The 15,750-nt window shown below is 58.9% G+C and overlaps 1 protein-coding gene across 1 annotated transcript; it reads right to left on the bottom strand.

The window, feature by feature from the left end:
• Window positions 1-417: 417 nt before the first annotated feature.
• LOC134371557 (myosin regulatory light chain 10) lies at window positions 418-12,054 on the bottom strand. The gene is made up of 7 exons (XM_063088390.1): window positions 11,977-12,054; window positions 8,954-9,046; window positions 8,425-8,500; window positions 7,463-7,567; window positions 3,153-3,231; window positions 750-798; window positions 418-654 (listed from the first exon to the last, which is right to left on the bottom strand). Exons 1-7 carry the CDS (start codon window positions 11,977-11,979, stop codon window positions 556-558), a joined length of 504 nt encoding a protein of 167 aa, XP_062944460.1. The 5' UTR covers window positions 11,980-12,054; the 3' UTR covers window positions 418-555.
• Window positions 12,055-15,750: the final 3,696 nt, after the last annotated feature.

The following is a 15,750-nucleotide window of genomic DNA, read 5'->3' as shown; positions in this document are numbered from 1 at the left end:
ATCCACCCCCTCCTGTCCAGCGTCCTCGCCTCTGCCCCGCTCCTTCCAGGCAGGTCTTTTCTTCTGCCCCATCCTCCTCCCCACTGATGTCCCCACCCCACTTTTTGTCCCCTCTGACAATCTTACTGCAGTCGGCTTGATCTTCCTGCCTAAGGACAAGTCTGGCTCATCCGCAAGTCCCTGGGACTGGCACAGTGTCTGGCACGCACTAGGTGCTCAATAAAAGCTACGTAAATGAAGACAATGTCCTGTGGCCCAGCTGGGGATCATTAAAACTGTCAATTAGTTCTAAACACCAGCTCATCAGGAACATTTGAGCAAAGCCAGGGAAGCACAAAGTTTTGGAAAAACCAACAAGATAGGAATGTTTAGCTTTCTCCCCAACTGGAGCGTTAATCACGCAAACTCAGACCACGTTAGCATGATTTATTCTTGCTTCGTTCCGACACATAAGACCAGGGGAGCCTTTCCCTGCGCACTCTGGCTGCAGGAGGTCCCCATCAGTGCCCACCCCCCAGTATTTGCTGACTCTGAATGTGGGAAGACCGTGGGCTCCTAGTCCTTCTCTTCACCGTGCGTGATGACGTAGCACAGGTTCCTGTAGTCCAGGTTGCCGCACACATCTGGCGGGAAAGCTGCAAACATCTGCTTGATCTGGGGAGGGAGCAGGGGGTCAGCCTGGACCAGGACCGCTGGGGGCCCAGAGCAAGGGATCTGCTGTGTCTGTGTCCAGAAAAGCCCCCACATACCTCCTCCTCACTGAACCGGTCTGCCTGGGTCATGAGCTTCTCTTTGATGCTGGAGAGAAACAGTCATGTTCAGAGCAAAGGCTTCCCTGCTTGGACATGCAGATCCCAGGGGTGATGAGGGCAGTGGGGACAGGCGGCATGCTGGCCCAGGAGGACACCAACCTGGGACTGACCCTACCAGCCCTCGGATAGCCGAGTGGCCTCAGCTTCCTCCTTTGCAATGTGGGCTGTCCTCCCAGCATCGGATAGGGACCAAACCTGGGGACCCCAACATGGCATTGGGGGCCACTCTGATTTCCCATTGTGCCCTAATAATTAACTTCTAGGTCACTGAGGGGAGACGGCCACCCCCCCGGGCCTCCTTTGCCCTGTTCTTGACGCACTGCTTTTTCCAGCTTGTGATTTTTGCTGATGTCTGTACAGTGTTTTACAGATGACAAGATGCTTGTCTCGGCCAAGGGCACAGGGAGGCCTGCCCAGGTCCACGTCCTCCAGGCCTGCCCAGATCTTGTTTGCTCCTCTCAGCCCTGGGAAGTCAGTACCATGATCCCTCTTTTACCCAGGGGGATACTGAGGCTCGGGAGGGGTTATGAATTGCTGGATGTTCCAGAGCAAGCTAGTGGCAGGGTGGGGCCTGTTCCCCTCGGTGGTCCAGGAGAGCAGCTGCCCACAGCAACCAGAAGTGCCTGGGGCCGGGGAGCGACCAGAGTGGAGTGTGGCCACTGCATTTGGGTCTGCAAGAGAGGGACTGAAGCCCCCTCGAGCTTACAGGACCCTGAAGAGCTCCAGGGGGCTCAGCGGGCAGGGGTGGGGTCCGACGGCTGTGGACCCAGGGCCTTCTGGCGCCGGCAGCAGCAGGCCCCACTAAGCACCTACACACATTTTCCATTATTTATGTTACTGCAGGACAGTCACAGTTTCCGACTCTCCAGGCTGGGGACTTTTCACAGACTCTGTTTCAACCAGAGCCTCTGCTGTGGCCTGTCTGGCCCCCAGACACATCTTCCAGGTCCCATGTCCTGGGGCGGTGCCTCTAGTTCCCAAATTGGGTCCCCCCAAAGGGTTCCCCCCAGCACTGTCCTCATGCTGGTGGCAGTAAAGATGTGTGACAGTAGAGGGGTTGGTCTAGGCCACTCCAGGGGGTGCCCCTGGCGACTCCCCTGGTCCCCAAGATGAAGATAGAACGACCCCAAGAGAGGGTGAAGAACTACAGTCTGCGGCCTGGAGAAACCCCTGCAGCTCCCCCCACCCAGTGGAGGGTGGGACTCCCCGTCTGAGAACGTGGGAGACGGGACAGACCCTCCCTGCCTCCACCCCCGCCCCTCTGGCCCTGTCCACCCCCCCTTCCCATGCGAGGACACTGAGAGGCGCTAAACTACCCTCAGAACCCAAGGGCCTGAAGCGTCACAGTAGCTGGTCAGAAAGCCAGTGCCTGGGGAGCAAGTCTCACCTGCCTGAGGCCACCCCCAGGCCCAGCAAGGAGCTCAGAGTCAGATCAGCCCCCGGGTCCCTGGGCAGGCTGCTGCTCCCCTGCCAGCCCCCACCCCCACCCCTCGGCCCTCTGCCCCTGTGCTTACAGCAGGCCATTGGAGATAGAGCCCCCAATTCCGCAGTGCCAGCCCAGGGCCACCTCCCCCTCATGCATCCCAAGCTGAGCTGCTCGCCTTCCCCAACCCTCGCCCCCACCTCCACCCAGGCGTCCGCCTGGGCTCTGGCTGACATCTGGCTCAGTCCTCTCCCCAGACCCAGTCTCCCATCGGTGCTGGCCTCTGGCTCTTTGCTTACCCCTCCGCCCCTCTCTATCCCAATGGCCGTTGTCCTCCTGGGAGCTGCAACCCTCTCCTCTCCTCCTCCAGGCTGGCCTCAGCACTGTCCCTGCCTGACTCCTTCTCGGGCTCACCCATGCTTCAAGAACCAGGGGTTGGTGAGCCGCCCCCTGCAACCCTGCCTGCGTCTCGTTGCTCAGTCCCCCCACCCACCTCTGCCCACCCCCCCAGCTGCAGCCGGTGCCCCCTCTCTGAGCTGCGCACCCGGCTGTGGCCTTCACTCTCTCTGTTCCCACATCTAGAACGCTGCTCTCGCCCCAGCCCAGGCAACTCACAGGCATCCTTCAAGGCCCACCTTTGCCCTCCCCACCCCCACCACCGAGTGACCCCCACTCCCTGTCCACTTCCACACACACATAGAGATGGGGACACTGAGGCCCAGAGAGGAGGAGGGACATCAAGAGATGCTGAGCAGGGCTGGGCAGCAGCCTCCTGGCTCCTGCCAGACTCTGCCCCAGCCTGGCTGAGTTCTGGGTGGAAGAGGAAACTGGACCATCACCCCCTCCAACCCCACCCCAGCTCGTTTATCACCTGAGTCTTTGGGGAGAGAAAAACCCAAGGAAGGCAGGGGACTTACACATCAGCCTTGACGAAGCCTTTGCCCTCAGTGTCGAACACCTTGAAGGCATGGAGAATGGTCTCCTCTGGGTCTGTGCCTAGAAGCAGCACACACAGGGCAACGAGAGTGGCAGGGTGCAGAGGGCCTCACAGAGACAAGTGTCAGGCTGGGCAGGGGTGGGGGGGCAGGTCCCATGGTCCCCTGCAGAGGGGTCCCCACAGGCAGCTGTGAGGAGCTTCCTCTTCAACGTTCACTGCACAGCGAGGGCCGAGGCCACATGAGCACCAGCAAGGAGGGTTCAGAGACAAGCAGCGGTGTTAATGGACAAGGGCGCTGCGTGCACGCGGTTGTGAACAACCTGCACGACCGTACATGGAGACCCTGCCTATGCATGTACCATGTCCTTAACCTTCCTGGCAATTGTCCCTATTTACAGATGAAGAAACTGAGGCTCAGAGAGGTTAAGTGACTTGTCCAAGGTCTTGCAGCTGATGCTGCCACATGATCAGTGAGGTCCGGAGGGGCATCAGCTCTGGGGCTCACTGGTTTCCCAAGCGTGCCCAAAAGGCTGTGAGTGGAGGAAAAAGAGTTCTACACTGGGGGTGGGGGGACCAAAGGCTGGGCTCAGACAGTGGCATTGGTGGGGTCTGCAAGACTGTCCCCATCAGAGGCAGGGCAGTCGGGCCAACAGGCAGAGGGGGGTTGGCGGCAGAGCAGTTCTGGTTTTACCACTTTCATAGTTTGGGGGAAGATGTCATTAGAAGACATGATTCTAATACCCATGATGGGATTGAATACCGAGCCTCCTCATTGTACTGATGGGGAAACTGAGGCCCGGAGAGAGGACGCATCTTGCCCACAGCCTCATAGGCTGTGTGAATCGCAGCAGGTGACCTGGCGACCCTCCCCCTCACTCTTTCCCCTCTGGCACTCTGTCCCTCTTGCTCACCTTGAACTTGGGGATGCCCCTTCCTTTCCTCAAGGCTCAGCTGTGTCATCGATGAAACAGGGACAGAGGTGGTATTTGCTGCCCACCTCACAGGGCCAGCTAAGATAACGTATTAATCCTTTGGGGCCACAGACACGTCTGAGTACTCTGTACCAAGCTCCGTGCCTGCAGCCGGACCATTTTATCCCATGGAACTCCCAGAACACCCCACATGATAGAATTGACACTCCCAATTTATCATAGAGGAAACTGAGGCTCAGAGAGGTTCCGTTACTTGCGTGAGGTCCCACTAATAAGAGAACAGTGTTTAAACCCACCTCTGTGGACCTCCAGAGTCCCCATCTTGTTCTGCCACCTTGTTCTCCTGCCAGTCAGACTGGGTCAGGACCACCTTTGCCTCCCCCATCAGACTAGGTCAGGACCATCTCTGTCTCCTATGGGTCAGGGACATTTGTGTCTCCCTCATGACACTGGGTCAGGGCTGTCTATGTCTCCTGCATCTCCCCCATCAGACTGAGTCAGGGACATCTGTGTCTCCCCTATCATACTAGGAGCTCATTCAGGACAGGACACTTTCTGAGTTACTCAGCATCTCTGAGACTGGCCCAGGGTGACTGAGCCTGGCACATGCTGGCCCTGCAGGCCTGGAGCTGCTGGAGGACAGAGCTGTAGGTGTCCAGTGGGCAGGGTGGCAGGGAGCCGGTGTTTCCGGCCCAGAGGCTCAGCCCAGGATCTGTCTGGGGCTGGGTCCAGGCCCTCACAGTCTGGCTGAGCAAGCCGGGGTTGGGGGCAGCTCCAGGCCGTTGAGGGCTGAGCAGCCAAAGGATCATGATGGGGGCTGGTGTGGGGTATCCGCCTCTGAGGCCACAGCCTGCCAGGTTTCAATGCTTAGCTGAAAATTATTCCTGATATCTTTGAAGAAGCCTCGGTGCTGGGGCAGGTTTGTGACCGGCTCCGGCCCACCCTCCTGAGGACAATGCACGTGGACTTGGTTAGCTCAGGCCGAGCTGCAGGACATTCACCATGGCCCCGCCGTTCCCTGTCACAGGTGTCTGGGAGGCTGGGCGGGCCATCCTCCCTTCCCTCTCTCCTCCCCAGAGAGGGCCTCTGCTCTGGGGACTGCAAACCTCGTAAAATGGGGAGCAGAGTGGCTGCTACCCCATCGTTGTTTGGGACCTCATGACAAAGTCTCCTCATCCCAATTAGCAGGATGAGGCGGTGCCTGCCCCAACCCCCTGCCCTCCTGGCTCCTGTCCCCTACCACTGGCCTCTCTTGTAGGCTGGGACAAGTCTGCATGACAAGCTCAGCTGGAGCCCCCGTCCCGGCACCCTGCAAAAATGAGAAAAAGCTGCTGCCCTGCAGCCCGCAGCAGGCCCTGGGTCACAGTTCCAGCTCAGCCACAGACTGACACAAGCTGGAGGCCTCAGTCTCCCATCTGTAAACCAGTTTGAGGCCCACCATGAGCTGAGAAAGAGCCCTGTCGCATTCTCCTGAGCACTCCTGGATGGTCTCACTGTTTCCTGCTCTTAAAAGCAGGGTCCCCTCAGCTCACCCCCGACACACACACACCACTAGGGTGGGATATGCCCATTGCCTTGTCTCCTGGGCCAGGCCCCTGTGCTATCCACCCTGGCAGACCCAAAGGCCCTTTCCCCAGGCCCTCCCACTGGCCTCCAACCAGTTTCCCTCCATCATGTTCCTCTGGATGAAAGACCGAGGCTGCCCGTCTGCAGTCATTAAAGTTGCTGGCTGGAGTCCCACGTGTCTTTCCCACAGTGCACGCCCCCTGCCCCAGCCTCCTGCACCTCTGAGCAGTTCCAGGAGGTGGCATGGTCCTGGGAATCACCCCTAACAGGTGCCTGGAGGTGGGCCCAGATGGGTGGGTCCAAGTCCAAAGCCTGCCCCAGAGGGTGCCTGCCCTCTCCCGTCCTCAGTTTCCTCATCTCTAACACCCAGGTCCGTCATCAACCTCCTTCTAGGTGAAGTCAGCCAGGACATTGTGCGAGGAGGCTACTGGACTCTCCCATGGGTCACGGCCCCTGAGAGAATTGATAACCCACCCAGGAAAATCTGTGATGTTAGGTAGAATCACCCTATAGTGGTAGAATGGTGGCCCCCCCAAAAGATACCCCCACGAGAGCCTGTGGATGTCCCTTATTCAAAGGGACTTGCAGATGGGAGCTGAAGATTTTGAGAATGAGAAGATCATCCTAGATTATCCAGGTAGGCCCTAAATCCAATGACAAGTGTCCTTATAAGAGGGAGGCAGAGGGAGATTAGACAGGAGAGGGGGGGCCTCGTGACCTCGGGTACAGAGGCGAGCGGAGCGGCCCCTGGAAGCGGAAGATGCAAATTGCAGGTTGTCCCCGGGAGCTTCAGGCAGCTCGGCCCAGCCTGGACTTCAGATGCAGACTCCAGAGCCATGAGAATTCATTTCTGCTGTTTGAGCCACCAAGTTTGTAGTGATTTGTTACAGCAGCCTCGGGAAACTAACACACTCCCTATTTTACAGATGCAAAACTGAGAACAGGATGCAGACGAGCCTGCCCAAGGCCACCTTGGGGGTCTGCAGGAGGCCAGGTCTTGACCCCAGACCTAGCTGAGGGAGGGAGGCCAAGGCAGGACACCTGGCAGGGGTGGCCTGAGGGCAGGTGACAACAACGCCCACCTCCCAGGCTGGATCTTTCTTCTGACCATGGAGACCTCAAGTTTGGGGGACGTCATTAAAGGGTCCAGAAGAGAAAGGGGACAGAGATGGCTCCCGCCCCTGCCCCAGGCCTGATGCAGATCTCAGGAGAGTGCAATGGTTAGAGCCAGGGGTCAGGGTTGCAGCTGCATCCCAGCATTTTTTTGCAGGGGCACCTGGGGCAGGTGTCAAGGCCTAAGCCTGATACTCTTGAGCCTGAGACACCTCATTCATGAGTGAGACTCCCTGGGGGCTGCGGTGGCTACAGAATAAGACCAGTGAGTAACCTGTCCAGCTCCGCGCTTGGCCACAGTAGCTTTTGGAGCCACCCAGCCCCCTTTTCCTGTCTCCCCTCATCAGCAGGGGACAGTGAAGCAGAACAGACCAAATGAGCCCACAGGCAGGGAGGTGGGTGGGACTAGGGGAGCAAGGTGGAGGGCACCGGCCTGACATGGGCAAAGGGCTCCCAAGGCAGGTTTTTATAGTTAACTCCATCTGCAGTGCAGAGGTAGAAACTGAGGCAGGCCCTGGAAGGTGTCTGCACCCAGGGTTGGTGTCGGGGGGCCACACCATGCTCCCAGCTGTGGTGTGTGTGTGTCAGGGTGGGGGTGGGGGGCATGTCCGCACAAAGGACCCCGCCAGCCCACACCCACCCCTACCCTGTCCCCAGAGCCCCTCGGAGCCCCACTCACCCTTCAGCTTCTCCCCAAACATGGTCAGGAAGACGGTGAAGTTGATGGGCCCAGGAGCCTCCTTCACCATGGCCTCCAGCTCCTCGTTCTTGACGTTGATGCGGCCTGGGGGACGAGACCCAGGAGCTTAAGCTCTCCAGAGGAGACCCCATCTGCAGCAGCCCCAGAGAGCAGCGCTCGGGACCACCAAGGGTCCTGCAGAGTCTCCCAGCTCTACTGTCCCCCCTGCCCCCCACTCAGCCCCAGGGTCCTGCTCACCTGTTGGGAGACCCTGTGGGGGAGCATTCAGCCCACAGTCAGCACCGGGCTGCCCCAGCCTCACCCCTGCCCCCTGTCTCCACCTCAGCCTCCCTGGAAAGGAGAGCAACTCGGTCCTTATCCCCATATTACAGATGAGGAAACTGGGGCGCAGAGAAGCTGCAGCTGAAGTGCACAGGGGCTGACGGCCTGGGCCTCAGGGCTCATGTGCCCTAGGAGGGGGGCAGCGGACTGCCTGGAGGTGGGGACTCTGGGAGTCCCCGTGGTCCCAGCAGACACTCAGATTCCCAGGTACTCAAGGCTCAGGCCAGAGATGACTTGGTTATGTCCCCTCCCCCCACCTCAACCCCCCCATGGTGCCTTAAGGTCTTTCACTGGGCTCTTAGAGGGTGCAAAAGCCTCCCTGGAAGTGGAAACTTCCCTGCCCCCAGCTTCTCTCCCTGCTCTTTCTGCCGCTCACCACACCCAGACGTTCTACGCCCGGCCTTTACACGGGCACCCTGCCCCTGAAATGCCCTCCTCTTCCATGGCCATGTCCTCCTCCAACACCAGGAACCTTCCTGACCTTCCAGGCAGCAGCTGACCTGCCTCTGCACCCCCCAAGCACCCAAGTCCCTCATGCCGCCAGCTGCCCTCTCTTTCTGGGTGGCCTGGACTCGGCTCCTCCTCAAGCCTCAAACTGCCCTGGCTGCTGGGTCACCCACCCAGAGCAGCAAAGGTGTCCCTCAGGTCCTCCTTGTCGATGAAGCCGTCCCTGTTCTGGTCCATGATGGTGAAGGCCTAGCAGAGACACAGGCACTGAGCAGCTGCCCTCCGGCCCATGCCCAGCCACACCCCCCCGGGCGCCCTCCCCCAAGGGCCACCCTCCTGCCAACTGCTGCTGGAGGAACCTCAGTGCAGCCCCTCTGGCCACCCAGCTCCCCAGCTTAGCAGGAACGGCAGCGTGGGAGTTGTGGTCAGTCCTCTCCGAGCTCCTGCTGTATGCACGCTGTAGGGTTCCAGACCCACTCCATCATTTCAGGGTCTCAGCAACCCCAGTTTCCAGAGAGGAAAACTGAGGCCCAGAGAGAGAATGGCCTTACTCCAGGTTCTGAGGCATCCCATGGTGGCCTCAAAGAATAGTGACAACATCACCAGCCCCAGGCAACTGAGCACTGACCCTGTGCCAGGCCCCTAAATGATTTATATGAGCTCCGTTAATCTTCCCAGTGGCCCCATGGGCAGCTGACCAACCTCTTTAAACTCCTGGATCTGGGACTGATCAAACATGGAGAAGACGTTGGAGCTGGCTCCGCCTTCTGCTCTTTTCCGGGCTCTTCTTGGTGCCTGCGAGGTACCAGATGAGGCCTTGCAGTGGTCCCTTCCTCAGGAGGTCACCCCACCATGCCTCATCTCCCACAGCTTTGCAGTCCTGAATGACACACACACACACACACACACACACACACACACACACACACACACACACACACACACACACACACACACACACACCCGGTGCCCACAGCAGACAGGCAAGGCTCCCAGTGAAGGCTCGCAGATAATCAGGACGTTTCCCCAGCCCACAGCAAGAAGCCTGCAGAGCGCCCGCCCCAGGGGTCCAGGCCCCACTCCCAGGCTCCAGAAGGTGGGTGGTCAGCGCCTGCACAGGGGGCAGAAAGGGGCGTCTTCTGTATCTTCAGCCCCTGTGTGCGGCTCTCTGTCGCCTCCCCTGCCACCCTCCACTACACCTAGAATCTAACCTTGTCATCCAGCTGCTGAAATTTTCCCTAAAATTCTCAAAATAACGTCTGGGCTCTGAGCCCCGCAAGGGCTGTCCCCGGCCCCTCTCCACGCTCTTCTACTCCCTCCCGAGGTCCCCTCCTCTGCCCCAAACCTGCTGCCTTCTCTCAGCATTTGCTCCTGCCATTCCCACTGCCTGGAACGCCTTCCCCGTCTCCATCTGGAAGGATCCTGCTCATCCTCAGGCTCAGCTCCTCTGTCACCTTCTGGAGAAGCCTTCCCTGACGCCCAGGCCTTTCTCCCCTCCCCAGTCGGCTCCATCTTGGACCGTCACCTCCCACAGCACGTACCACGCTGTCCTGCCACATCTCTGTGTGTCTCCCTCTCAGACTAACTGGAGACCTCAGGGGTGAGGCCCAGTCTCTCCATCTCTCCAGTCTCTCCTGCCCCCACCCTGGACCGGGCTCATAGTGGGGATCAGTCAGTGTTTGGAACTAGCTGCTCAGAACTCAGGGCCGACCTCCTCAGCAGGTAGAGCCAGCGACCACCCACGTGGAGTAATTCAAGGGGCTCTGGCTGGTCTTCCTGCCACCAGGACGTCACGGTGCCTGAGAGTCCACCATTAGGCATGTGCTGAAAGCACTCGGTGCCCCAGACCCCCTGAGGGACCTTTCCCTGAGCAGCCATCATTATAGCCCCTGGCACAGTGAGTCCCAGAACTGGCTCTTGATGGGGGAAAAGAAGGGCGTGGGCTCCGCGAGGGGAGAGGTGCGTGGAGGGCCCAGATGTGGGCCCCACCCCAGCCCTGTCTGCACCTCTGTCTGCACCAGCCTCTCTGCCAAGACCGCGTCTACCCCCCAGCCTGGGCTCCCCCCACCCTGCCCCCAGTGCCTGTGTGGTCTCCCCTCCCCCACTCACTCCTGTCGCCCCCACCCCCGCACTCTCCCCCACTTCCTGGGCCCACGTCAGGAACAGCAGCGCCCGACTGACTTATAATTAGCTTTTACTGGGTGCTTTGTCTCCACTAATCCTTTGAAAGGGGGCTGGCAGGGCGGCTGGGACGTTATGGTGCTGTAAAACCTCTGTAATATTTATAAATCCCTTCAGATATCATAAAGAATTTCCCTGCAGAGTTCATCTCCCATAATTACATATACATTTCTCTCTGATTAATAAAAAATGATCACTTCCGTCTGTGGGATATTCTGCCCTTCTCTCTCAGACCTGCCCTCGGCCCCAGCGTCCCCCACCCAGGCCTCAGCCCAGCCTTTCCTGGCCACCTTGCTGCAGGTTGCCTTACTGTGTTCCTGAGCTCTGCAATGGAGGAGGACTGTTTTCTCTGACTGCACAAGGGGGACCCTGGCTGGGCTTCTGATCTCCCAACCAGGGCCCTTTGCAGCCCAGCTGTCTTGGAAATTCCCTTTTATAAACGGGCCCCTGAAATATAAAATTCTCCTGAAAGGAACATCCCAGGGAAGAAGGGGGTCACTCAGACCTGGGTTTAAATCCTGGCTTTGCTGCTCATAGCCTCTGTGATGTTAAGAAATTCACTTGCCCTCTTGAGCCTCAGTTTCCCCATTTATAAAAACAAGAGAACGCCTACCTCAAAGCATCAGGACATTTATTAGACACTTGCTGACCTCCACTCAGGCCCTGTGCCCAGTCCTAGGAACCCAGTGCTGAATCAGGCCCCATCCTTGTCCCCAAAGAGCTCACAGTCCAGCTGGAGATGGGCAATCAGCAGAGGGGGGAAGACAGGCACTGAGAACACAGAGGAGCCCCCGCACCACTCGCTACTCGGCAGCAAACTGAGACTTGATGTCTGAGTCAGAATTCTCAGGCCAAGAGGGACTGATGAGGGCGGCTGAGTCTCAGGCATGAAAGATCTGCAAGACTGAGAGCCTGCGGGGAGACCAGGGGCTGGAGCTCGGGGGCAGCAAAGGGCAGCCCCATGCAGCCTACAGGGCAAGAGCAAAGACAGGAAGGACCCGCAGCTCCTGAGGAGCCACGCTGCCCCGGATACCAACCCCCGACCCTCCAACAGGACCCACGTCCTCTCAGCCAGAGCAGAGCCCCGACCCCTGCTGCAAAGCACCAAGCCTGGGCCCCCACCCCTCTCTTCTTCCCTCCACCCCTCTCTTCCTCGTCCCCTCACTGTCACCTCGGCAACCCCCACCAAGTCCAGGAAGGCAGAGACTCACATTAGGACCCAGATGAATGGACTGGCCACTTATTAAGGGGAGCCCAGGTCAGAACAGGGACAACATCAGGTCAAGGTCAAGAATGTCAGTGAGAAGAGCAAGGTCAAGGTCAGCGTGGGTTCAGGCATGAGGTCAAGGTCAGAATAAGTCAAGGTCATGGGATGAGGTCAGAGTTGAGGAATGAGGTCAGGATTGAGGTCAGGGTTGGGAGGGTAACCCCCATGGGCAGGAGGGAGGGGACCGCAGTGCTGAAGTCTCAGTGGAGCTCCCTGGGGAGGAGACAGAGGTGCAGGGAAGGTGGCCGTGGAGGGAGGCAGGGCAGCCCCAGCCTACCATGGTCTGGACGCTCCCTCGCTGCAGCAGGGCTGGGGCAGCCCAGGGCAAGCTCTTTAAATAGTGCTCCTCCCAGGGCCCGGCAACACTCCAGGTCCAGACAACAGTTTGGAAGGTGACAAAAGACAGGATGGGGACCTCCCTGCCAGGCATCTGCCTTGGGCCTTTCAGAGTGGGTGGGGTTGTGGGATCCTTGGGCAGAAACCATGGATCCAGAGACCGCCTAAGCCACCAGGATCTCCGCGAGCGCTGGGCCAACTATTTTCTCTATAGCCAGGGGACCAAGGCCCAGGAAGAGGCATCTGGCCAAGGACACACAGTAAGTTGAGGCCTGCCACCAGTTGGGAAGGCTTGGCTTCAGGCTCTGGAGGGTCAGGGAGAGGTCTCTGAGGCACGGCCACCCACACCAGCTGATGACACTCAGACTGTAATGTGGCTAGACCTCTCGAGCTGTGTGACTCTGGGTTGGGACACCATCCTTTAGGAGGCTCAGTCCTCTCATAGGGTCAGTAGAGAGGACATGACATCCCCTGGTTTGCTTGTGGAGAGGGTGCCTGCATCAGCCTGGTCTGCAGGGTCCCCCCATCCAACATGCCTATTGCTCTGTGGTTAGCATTCCCTCCATTACCCCAGCCTGGGGACATTAAAAATGCCCCAAGTGTTGAGAAAGCAAAGAGACAAACAAAAGAAAAATGGAGTGACCCTGAGGAGGAAGTGAAAGCCGGACCTCCATCACACCCTCGCCTCACACACATTCCGGAGGGATGAGGCCCATCCCCACCAGGCCTGGCCCGCACGGGAACTCTCCAGTAGATATGCCAGACAGTGCCCACACCTGCCCCTGGTGGTCCCTGCATGTCCAGTGCAGCCCTGGCAGCCCCGGCTCAGCCTCGAAGGCAGCCCCCGTCCATCTGAGCAGCTGGACCTGTCACATCTGGTCAGCTGCCAGGGCCGGCAGTGCTGGCTTCAGGCTGGGAGCCCACCAGTCCCCGGAGCTGGAGAGCTTAACTGTCCCTGGAGCTGGCCTGGGGACAGCTGATCCCCTGCCCTGGGGGAAGGAAGTGTGATAATCAGAAGAGGAGCTAACATGTAGAAACACAGAAGGTCAGGCTGTTACAACGCGTGTGTCCTCACGTCAGTCCTTACCCCATTTTCCAGGTGAGGAAACTAAAGCACACATGGGGTAAGTCACTCATCCAAGGCCAGTAAGAGATAGTACCGGAATGTGAGCCCCTCTTTCTAGTGGTTCCAGAAGGAAGCTTCCAGAAGCTTCTGCCCATCCAAACGCTCCCCTCCTGCTTCTCCTCTCCCAGTTGTCCCTAACTACAGCCAACTCTGACCAGCCCCTCTGACGTCCCTGAGCACCTGTGCTGGAGCCCTCCCCTCAGAGCTAGAGCTGGGGCCAGGCCCTGCTATGCCAACCCCTGACAAGGCTCCTCTCCTGGCTTCCCCCCAGGGGGACCGGCCACACGCTCTGCAGGTGTTCAGCAGGCCCGGGTGAAGGGGAACCTGGCTCTGGGCATAGGATCCCTGGATTCCAGTCCCCAACCCCCTCGACCTGCTGTGGGAGATAGGCTGTGTGACCGCAGCAGGTGTCTGCCCCTTTCTGGGCCTGTGCAGTGAGACAGGTGGCTGCCGTCTGCACCAGCTGAGGGGTGCAGTCTTTCCTTGCCCAGCTTGTGAGCATGGCCCGGGGGCCTCCTGGCTCTGGGCTCGCTGAGTGGGGACAGAGGAAGCCATCTGTGCTGTATGACTCCTGATCGGCTTGCTTCCTGCCTCTGGCTTCCTGCTGGCACAAGGCCTCCTCCTGCAGGGGCCAATGCCCTAAGCTCTCGCCTCCAGGGACAGCTACCCAGGACCATGGAGGGGCTCCTGGAAGCCCAGAACAGTCCTGAGCCAGCGGGAGCTGCCCAGCCTGCCTGGAGGAGGTGAAGGGAAGAGAGAATCAGGGCGATCACAGCAGGGCTTAGCAGCACTTAGCAAACCTGTCCCCACGTTTCCTTCCCTGGGCTCCTCCTCTTATGAAGACAGAAAGAGCATCTGGTGGAGACGCTGGAAAGCCCAGGGTGAAATGGTTGGGGAGCATTTGTCCCTGGGGAGGGGAGTGTGGGGAGGGGGGGAGGGTGCAGAGGCCTGAGAAGGGGGAGCTGTGGCTTCTGTCCTTGCTGTGGAAGCCGAGCTCAGCCACACACAGACCCTCAGTTTTCCCCATCTGAGAAATGGTGCCAGCAACCAAGACCCCTTGAAGCTGCCATTGGGCAGCCTAGTGCCATTGGAAGGGGAGGTCCCCCCCACAGAAGGAGTCCCTGACAAAACTCACAGGCTCTCCAACCTGCAGTTCCCTTGCAGTCAAATGGGGTCCCACTGTTTGACTGAACTGACCATGGGGCAAAGGCCAGTTCCTGGTGTCAGGGACACTCCTGAAGGGTCTCTGCTCCCAGCCAGGGAATTCATGGGAGCAGGTAGCCTCTGGAACTGGGATTCCAGGTCTGCCCAGGGTTGAGTCAGAGCAATGCTTAGCCCCCTTACAAGGAGCACACCCCATTCCCAGAGGTAACCTTAGGTCCTGGGAGTGACCAAGCCAGGCTGGGAGCTTGGAAAAGGACCAGTTGCCTTTGGACACAGCCGCCTCCTTGCAGGGTGACAGCTGTCACTCAGATCATACCAGAGCAAGCTGGGGTAGATGACTACCCCTTTCAACCCCCACCCCCAACCTCTCGCCTCTAATTCCTCAGGGTCAGCAGGCTGTCCCCAGCCCCAAACCCCCAGCCCTTAGTCCCTGTCCTGGCCAGCCACCACCCTGACCTCCACTGTTCTCCAAACACTTCCCAAAATCCCCTTCCTTCCAAGCTTTGCCAGGCTCCCTCCATTATCACTTCCCCACCCTCCTGCCTGTCTCAGATGACCTCTCACCTCCCCCCACCCCAAGGCTCCCCTCCCCTCCCCTCCCCTCCCCCACTGGAATCTTTCTCTCTGCTCTTCTGAGCAAGGACCACCTGCCTTGGCCATGGCCTTAGGGCCTCACCACCAAGGACCCTTGCCCCCCATCACCTGGCCTCCTAGGAACACAGAGAGGCCTCAGAACTGCAGCTCTGAGAGCGCCCACCCAGGCTCTCACACAAGCCCTGCTTGCTTTTCCCTGCAAAGGCTCCTAGAGGCTTGTTGGTACACAGCCTTCCACGTGGGGGAATCACTGTTGGAGACTTTCCGGCCAGCAGGACTCAGAGTCCCAGTGGAATCCATCGGCCTGAGTCAGCCTCCAGATGCTCAGTGTCCCTTGCAGCCTCCCATCAAGTGGCCCTGGCTTGTGCACCAGCTGTGACGGGGAGCTCACCCCTTCCCATGTGGATCTCAAAGGCAGCCCAAATTGGCAAATGCTTGTTGATGGTCTACTGTGGCCTTACACCAGGTGCTCTGAGAGACTAGGAACTCGTCCTTGACGATCTCCGAGAGGCAACCTCAGAGGCAAGTGTTCCAAGACCTGGCTGCGAGACTCCCTCTGCTCTGGTGCAGGGTGACTCCAGGCCACTAGGCAGACATATCCCACCCCTTTCTCCTCCTCCCAGCCACCCAGCCTGCAGCTAATTTTACAGCAGGACGCTGTGACCACAGGCCTCTTGAACAGGAGGCTCTCACGTGCTTTTTAGAGACAACACATTTGCCAGCCCACTGGGCAGGAGCTATAAAACGGGCAAGAGGCATTCTGGAGACATTCTCCTTAGTTTTAAAGGTTCCGTTGTCTTCTCTAAGTGGCTCCAAATGAGAGGAAGTCTC

The sequence above is a fragment of the Cynocephalus volans genome, chromosome 3 (genome assembly GCF_027409185.1).
Source record: "Cynocephalus volans isolate mCynVol1 chromosome 3, mCynVol1.pri, whole genome shotgun sequence".
NCBI lineage: Eukaryota > Metazoa > Chordata > Mammalia > Dermoptera > Cynocephalidae > Cynocephalus > Cynocephalus volans.
Note: the sequence above shows the minus strand (reverse complement) of the source record. Positions and strands in the feature narration are given on the sequence as shown.

Bases quoted from the DNA above. Each gene is read 5' to 3' on its own strand.
- LOC134371557 (XM_063088390.1), bottom strand. The intron at 8,501-8,953 runs GTTGGTCAGCTG...TGTCTCTGCTAG, and splicing joins AGATCCAGGAGTTTAAAGAG to GCCTTCACCATCATGGACCA. The intron at 7,568-8,424 runs GTGGGTGACCCA...CTCGTCCCCCAG, and splicing joins GGACACCTTTGCTGCTCTGG to GCCGCATCAACGTCAAGAAC.